At 45.7% G+C, this 8,519-nt stretch overlaps 1 protein-coding gene across 1 annotated transcript; it reads right to left on the reverse strand.

Annotated features, from left to right (window-relative positions):
- Positions 1-2,404: 2,404 nt before the first annotated feature.
- LOC141743122 (olfactory receptor-like protein COR6) lies at positions 2,405-3,497 on the reverse strand. The gene has a single exon (XM_074586844.1). The coding sequence runs from the start codon at positions 3,380-3,382 to the stop codon at positions 2,405-2,407; it is 978 nt and encodes a 325-aa protein (XP_074442945.1). The 5' UTR covers positions 3,383-3,497.
- Between the last annotated feature and the right edge of the window lie 5,022 nt (positions 3,498-8,519).

The following is an 8,519-nucleotide window of genomic DNA, read 5'->3' on the forward strand; positions in this document are numbered from 1 at the left end:
GACTCAGCCTGAGGAGGAGAAAAGGGGTTTTGAGAGACAGAGAGAGCGAGGGAGAGAGGAATGACTGGTAGAGTTTAAATTTGATGCTAATTTACATTTCCCAAAGACTTATGACACCTCTTCCTTCTCTTCAGTCCAGTTGAGGACAAGGATTATCAGGAAACCCCAAGTTTTGTAACTCCATCTGTAATTTAAGCTTACTGCTGTAAAACCTTCCTGCTGGAAGAAGGGAACCGGTCACATTGTGCCTTCAGAAAATCCCGCTCTCCGAGCTGAAAAAAAGCGGTGAGACGGAAATGAACTCATACCCACATTTATATTCTTGTCTTTCCAGATACCTGGAACAGCTGGCCAGTGCTAATTAATATTGCTATTTTAAAACATGCATTCAGTGTAGAATAATTGCTCCCAGTTGAAATGCCCCGTGAGAAGAGCAAATGATGTTTACGACTGGTTCCATCGCTTTATTGCCAAGTGAGTTGAGTCTCTTTGCGCAGCCTGGAGCCAGTGGGTGCCACCTGGAGAGCATTGATACCCGCCGCCAGCTGCCCGGCGGGTTGCTCTACAGCGTTGTATCGGTCAGTCTCCCGGGAGTACCAGATCTGGGATGCCTTGGTCGCACACAGACACCTACGTGTCCAACCCAACACAGGTTTATTCTGTGAGCTGGGTCGTGCCCAAGGGCCAGATTGTTTCCTGAACAGGCGTCCAGCATGGATGTTCTGGCATTGCAAATGCCATGGCATTACAGCAGAAAGGAATTAATTAGTACACCATCCATGGGGATGAATCCTTTTCTTGCTTTGCTCTATATCTCAAGCAGGAGGTCTCTGTTTTTCACCTCCCTTTTCAGATAAGCTGGGTTTTAAGCGGATGGGCTCACCTCTTGTTTGTGGGACTCTGCTGAGACAAATTTATTTAAGATCTTAATGTCTCTAATTCTCTTCACACCAGGGGGGTGCGGAGGGCAAAGACAGATTTCCCACAGGAAAGGGGGCTCGCTGATAAGAGTCTTCACCAAGGCTTTCTTACTACAGACAAAGTAGGAAGCTTTGTAGTAGGAGAAAGTTCTTACCTGTGTGCAGAGAGCTGGGCACGTACTCTTCTACCTGCCTAAAGATACAGACAATTTGAAGTTTTAAAATAGAAAGAATGCCTTGAAATGTGTCTGAAGGCAAGCACGATGCGATGTCGAGGAATACTCAGTTCACAATAGCTAAATGTGGAAATGCTCCCATAAGAAATATCTTCCAAAACTGTAATAAAGCAATTACTATTCAGTTCTTCTGGCTGGAAAACTCTGGCTTATACATGGCTCAGGGCATCCATTCTTCTTTTTAGATGGAACAGACTTAGGCTATTGTTTCATGCTTCTGCTAGAGGAAAAGATTGGCAATGGCTCTGGAGCGTCGGGCGAGAGGATCAGCCCAAAGGAGATTGCTTCCAGAGTTGTTAACGTGCTGCTTGAGATGGGTTTTTTTTACTAAGTCAGGCAAATCTTTGTTCCTCACCTGTCTGCTTTTATTCTTTCCAGTTAAATCACCTGACCCACTAGAAGTTGGCCTCTTAGGTGTCTTTCACCATCCCTATTAGTCTGTATCCTTGGAAATATGTGCAAGAGTCCGTAGAAGCTTCTGTTCCAGTAGCTTGTGGTGCTCAGGACGCAGTTTTGGCACTGCAAGTTGTTGTGAGTCTACGACCTTCTTGGGCAAAGTGGCAAACACCATTTCCCAAGCCTCCCTCGGCCTGAAATCTGGTGACAAGCACCGTTATTCTGGGGAAAAGGCGTAAGTAAATTGTGCTGATTTCCCTTTTTTACCGCATTTACTGTATGGGAACAAATACAAAGTTAATTACACAAAGCCCCCAGGCTAAACCAAGCAAACGAGAAAAGCAGCTCTGCTAATGCTGTAGGGCAAACACAAAACTACAGTCCCAGCTCCATCCCTCTTCGTGTTTAATTTTCTACAAACACAATTGCAATCGATCCACTCATGATATTTTCATCTTAGAAGTAAATGACCAGGCACCTTATTAAAAATGAAGAACACAAAGCATATCTCTTATCTCTCTTGAAATAAACAGTTATTTCTTTTTATGGCTTATCCCTGATTGCAGCGTAACTTTTCTGTATTCGTCTCTGCTATTTTAGGCATCGTTGAAATCTTGGTAACATTTTGAAAGCCCTGTTCCACCGTACACTGAAACTGCCCCTGTACTCTGGCACCGTTTCAGGAAAATGAATGCTGTTCCGTGTGCAATGAACTTCAGGTCAAGAAATATGCTCTTCAAAATAGTGCTTAAATACACATAAAACATATTTTATATGCACGGGCAATGGAAATTTAAAACTAAACGTGTCCTTAAGTCGCTTTCTAATTTAGACTCATCTGTGGATCATCCTCTAAGATTCAATCCGGGATCTCAGTGGACAACCGAAGGGCCAGTGAAGCAAAACTTTGGTGGCTGTGACTCTCCGTAGGGCCTCCTTTACCTCCTTGTTCCTCCAGCTGTAAATGAGGGGGTTCAGCACAGGGATGGCCACTGTGTAGAACAAGGACACGACTTTGTCTGTGTCCAGTGAGTAGCTGGTGGCTGGTCGGAAGTACATGAAGGCTATTGTTCCGTGGAACAAGGTGACAGTCATCAGGTGCGAGGCACAAGTGGAGAAGGCTTTGAATTTTCTTTCCTTGGAGCGGATCCTCAGCACAGTTTGAATAATTAAAACATATGAGATGGAGATGGCAGTGATGCTGCTCATCTCAATCAAGCTGCCGAACGTGAAAACCAGCAGCTCGTTGACCGCAGTACCAGAAGAGGAAATCTGGAAGAGTGGGCTGATGTCACAAAAGAAATGGTTTACCATGTTGGAAGAACAAAAGGTGAGTTTGAGCAGCCCACCGGTGTGTATCACGGAGTTGAGGAACCCCCATAGGTATGACCCTTTCACCAGGCTCCAGCAGGTCGTCTTGGACATGATGACGGTGTAAAGCAGAGGTTTACAGATGGCCACATAGCGGTCGTACGCCATCACGGCCAGCAGCAAGCACTCGGAGATTATCAACAAAACGAAGCTAAAACATTGTGTAATGCAAGCTGCGTATGAAATTGCTTTCATTTCTACCAAAAACATCATTAACATTCTAGGAGTGATGACTGTGGAATAAATGGCATCCATGAGAGCCAAATTTTGGAGAAAAAAATACATAGGGGTATGAAGCTGGAGATCGATATTGATTAATGCAACCATGCCCAGATTCGTTAGCAAAGAGGTGATGTACATGGCTAAAAACAGCACAAAGAGTGGGATTTGCAGCTGTGGGTCGTCGGTCAGTCCAGAGAGGATGAAGGTGATGGGTGCTGTGCAGTTCCCCGCAGCCATTGGGGTTGGCGGAGCTGATGCTGTCTGCCAGCAGTGGCGGGAGGAAGGAGGATAAAGGGGTTGTTAGGACTTGGAAAATCAGAAGAAAACACGGAATGCTCATATACATTGTCCATAATCATATAAAAGAGAATTTAGAACATCCCAAATTCCTAAAATGCCTGTAGCTGATAAATCAGACTGTCTAGCTGTCAAAGTGTCATTTACCCGTTCATTTATTCCATCCAAACCACCATTTAAAGCTCAGTATCCAACAGGAGACAGGGGCATCGGCTCTGCTGAGTGTAGGAAGAGACCTCAGACGAGTCACGGTCTTGGGAGAAGCCGAAAGCTTTTTCACTGACAACAGCAGAACCTAAACGCAGTGTAATTTTAGATACATAAAAACAGTCTTGAAAAACCCACTCTGTGAATGGGAACCGAACTTTAAGTGTCCACAGAGCCCTCTCCACTCTTTGTATTCAGTGGAGAGGAATAAGGCACTGGTAAGGTGAGATGCATCGGATCTACTCCAGATACATGCCTCAGGATGAGAACTATTACAGCCTAAAGGTATTAAACCTAAAATAGTTAGCTTGAATCTCAACCTAAGGTAGGTGAGAGAAATGCTAAATCTGAGCAGAAGCGTGATTTGTAGTAGCTCTGCTTGTTCCTTGTAGCTGCGTGTGAGAAGCATTCCAGCAATCCAGGCTGGCAGTTAACAAGATCCAGAAGGTTTACAGTTATAGAAGAAAATCTACATAAAAAATAAAATCAGACAAATCCCCTTCAATCTTTTCTACACTGTGTTATCCCAGTTAATGCAGAGACATTCCTTTATAACTAAGGCTTAATTCAGGCACAGATATGATAGTTTTGTAGAGTCAAACAATCTGCATCCAACTTTCAGCGAATACTTATTTCTCAGCAAAGGAAACTTAAGTAAGGACTAATTTTTACAGAAACTAACAAGAGTTATCTGGCTTATTTATGCCTCACCAGTCTCACCTCATTTCTTATTCTTGTTTCCAAAAAGCAGGCTTTTAGATGGAGCTGTGTGTTCATACACTCAGGAAAATATGAAGCAATTATATATTTGACAGCCAGGACACCCACAGTGGCAATTCTACTGTGCTGAGCCTCTTGAAGGACAGAAGCTAGTTATATCGCAATGTCACCTTGAGCAGATACGCAATATCTCTGACGCTTCACGTTGCCTGCTTAAGATGTGTTATTGGCCTAACTGGTGAGATAAATAATCGCTGCCTTTGGAAACCAGACTTGATCAAAGGTAATCTGCTAGGCCGTTCTTTTAAACTGATACCAGATGAGATAACGTCGGTTTTTGGAAGAGGGCGGCATAACTGAAGAAGTCCGGTCACCCAGATCTCTCTTTGGTTTCTGTCTTCAACTGGACTTTGCAACAGCTTCTCGGGTGGGATCACAGTTGGCTTTCTGTGTGTAAGTGAGAGCTGGACCCTGTGCCCAGCGCAACGCTCACTGGTGTGTGTGCGTGCGTGTGTGTCCCAGCATCCACGCAGCGTACTACGGAGGCGTCTGAAGCCCATTGGAGATCCCTGGGGGAGGCTGAATTTGGCCATATCCTCCCTCAACTCTCTTTTTGTAAAGGCGAGGTAGTGCCACTGCCAGGCCTGAGTCGTATAGATCTGGGACACGTGAAACCAGTAGTCGGTTGTGAGCGTGTGATTCAGCACCTTTCAATGGCTGAGAGGAGCAGAGCAGTAGGAGTCACCCGCCCTCCCTCCTTTGGTCCCCACCGCTCTGCACGAGGTCACTGTCCCTGGCCTGGGTCACGTCACCATTAAAGAACACATCCTTTGCAGTCATTTAGGGAGGTCTTTGCATGAAAATAAGAAAAAGCCTAAAGCCTCTGCGTAAAATTTAAAGAGAAAATCCTGTTCCCGCTGAAGTGAAGGCCAGAGTTAACCATCCCCTAATCAGGACCAGGATTTCCACCATGGACTCCACCCCATGAAGCCGAGACGGGCAGATAGAGCTAGAAAGAGAGAGGGAGAGATATTCTTATAGAGCCTCATTAAACTATCTTAGAAGTTATTTGCACTGCTTAATCAGCACCTGAGCCTTCCTGCTCTGTGTCTGCAGACAGGGAGATGCCTCCAGGGGATGGCTGAGGATACCTAAAGCTCCCTGCCTAAATCCAACTGGGATTCTCCAGTGCTGTATGGGAACCCAGGGTGCCGTCTGGGCTAGCACCAGCTAAACGGTGCAGCCGAGTCACTCAAGCCATGAAAAGCTGATGGTTTTCAGCCACCTGTAGCTGCGCTGACACAGAGACTACGAGGCCCTTCCAGAGCGGATACCAAGTTTGAAATCTCGAGCGGGGTTTGTCTCGTTATAGGTCTGCAATACAGATACCTGCGTGTGTATTAGTCACCACTGCACTAACTTTCCAAGCCATGGAGAAAAACAGGCACTTTAAAAGAGCGATACCTGTATGTGTGACAGGTCCATACCAGGTACAGATGAGTCTTCTCACTCTTCACCCAAAGTCAGGGGAAGGAAGCATCCCCAGACGTTAATTCATCCAGGATATCTCAGGCATTTGTCTCGGTTTCTTTCACATTCAGCACAAGAAAATCCATTCTTCATTTGTCCAACCATTCAAATAGAGACAATGTCTCCCTTCTACCGGGATTTGAGATACGCTAATGAAACGCTCCCCATTTTCTTGTTATTACGGTTTTTACTTCAACCATGTACAACCCCCAGCAAAGGCTGCACAGGTACCAATCTCTAATGCCAGTCTCAGTTTGACCAAGCCATTCTCATCACCCTACCACGTATCACCTGTATAGTGCAGTCTGCGAAGCCAAAGCTCTTGGCTAATATTTTTTTCATGTGATGTGTGGTCTAACGGTTTCCTGGGTATTAGGGGAGATTTCTTAGGAGCAATAGTAAGAACAAGATCAGAAGTAATTATTAGCAGCTGTTAGTGAATGAGAGACTCTCTCTGTTTGAGTCTTGGCTGGAGGAAATAGATAAAAAAGGGGACGCCATGACTTGAGAAAAAATACATGGTCCTCACCAACCCCCATTTCCCTCACCTGCCCCCATTTCCGTCCATAGCTTGACCTAGCTAGTCATTTTAAAAGAAACATTATGGAAACTTCATCCACACTTGGCAAAATGTATTAAGACTTTTCATTGAAAGGGACCTCAATGGTATCAAGAATTGGCAATAAGAAATATTTTTGCCAGTATCTGAAGGAACCAGTCACTGAAGCCTGAAACAACACCACAGTCACACACCGATATTTATTCTTCGCTGTTTATGGCCACCCCAAAATCAGACCTACCTGCGGAGGTGTGGAGGGGATGAGGACTATCGCGTGCAGAAGCTGGTTTTGTGGTGATGGGAAGGTTTTATCACAGCACCAGTGTGACACCAGGGACATGGTCCCTGTTGCCTCTTGGATTAGCTCATGGAGGAAGGACAGCCAAGCCGCTCATGCCCTCTCCTTCCTTCGGCACTGGATTCACACACTGCGCAGCTCTGTGAAAGGGGCTCCTCGTTTCTGTTAAGAGGGTGGCAGCTGTAACGTGGAAGTCCAGCTGCCTGAAATTGAGTGTTAAATCACTTGGGTTTGTATTTAGCAGGAATTTTAATTGCATTATCTATTTCAGGGGTTTTCCCCATGGATTACTGGGTAGGAGGGGGCTTTGTCTTGGTTTTTCTGTGTGTTTATGACACAACTGAAATGGTCACTAGAGCAGAATTACCCTAAGGTATCCTTTGTCCCTGTGAAAGTTACTTGTCCACGTCTTATGGAGCTGTTTACCCTCTTTCTGCAGTCCCTGGGGAACTGGGGTCCCCGGGGAAGGTTAGAGGGACATTCACTTTACCTGCGTGGAGGACGACTCTCTGAAGACACTGTTTTCTGCTCGCTGACTTAAAAGGGAGCCAAGATACCAACTTTTAACCACCTAAACTTCAGTGAGAGCTATCTGCGCCCAAAATCACTTCCAAGGCAAGGGCCAGTAAATTAATAGCCGCGCTCAAAAATTTGTGGGAGTCAGAAGACAGGGTCTGTGGTGCCGTATCTCCCCAGCTGACGGCTGTATCCCCCTCGAAAGGCTGATGCTCGTTACTGCGCTCCCCAGCAGCCAGCTCTCAAACAGGAATTCCCAAGGGAAAAGATCCATTTGCAGCGGGCCCAGCTCCCATCCTTACCATATACAACCCTACTACCACCGTCCTTTACGCTTGGAAATTGTTCTTTCCTAAAGATTAGATGAGACAAATAACAAAACATGGGCTAGACCTTGTTTAATGTGTTTGCGGGGAGGCAGTTGTCTAGAATGGTGAAGAGGATCCTGCTGGAATCCCTACAGAGCTGTCACGTACACAAAATATCACTCAGAAGTGGACGAAGACAGAAAAATGAGGCCGCCACCTCTTATTGTTTTTACATCATTTAGTGTTAGTTATTATTATTATTTTCCTAAAGATTCACCATGAACAAGCATGGGCTTGTTGTCTTTTTTTAATCTTCAGCCAGTGGTTAAACCTGGGTTAAAGTTAGAGACTTCTGGAAGCCAAGAACAGCAAAACCTGCTCCTGCTATCGGTCTGACTTCAGGGAGAAGCGGGAGGAAAACGCCAGCACCGTGCGGGATTTGGAGCGGTTTAATCTCTCCAGGCAGAGTCATCGCTCCGTCCCCTCTGTGCCCAGCCGAAGACAGCAGGATTTGGGGGTTTACTCTAAATCGAGATCCAGCTCCCGGGGATTCCTTTCAGGCCAAGTGAGCGAATCGAAGCAGAGCCTTTGGCTCCCAAGGAGTGTGATTTATCCACCAAGACAAACCTCAAATGCCAGCCTTTGAAATCAGCCCGTTAGTGAACAGGTCAGCGTCCTATTAATCCACATCTGAGTAGCTAATATAACTTCCCTAAATGGGAATTCAGCATGTGGGACGTCTGTGTTGCCCATGGATACATTTTTGGCTGGATGGAGGAAGGACTGATCACACTGGATCCCACTTGTAGTGCAAGAAAGAATTGGAAAAAAAAAAGATGAAGTTCAACAAATGGTGAAAAGCACTGGCTGGGGCACGCCGGAGTTGGGGAAGGGATGCTGAGCTCTGGAGTTTTTGTCCCAAGGTGGGCAATCACCCTG

The sequence above is a fragment of the Larus michahellis genome, chromosome 4, assembly GCF_964199755.1.
Source record: "Larus michahellis chromosome 4, bLarMic1.1, whole genome shotgun sequence".
Taxonomy (NCBI): Eukaryota; Metazoa; Chordata; class Aves; order Charadriiformes; family Laridae; genus Larus; species Larus michahellis.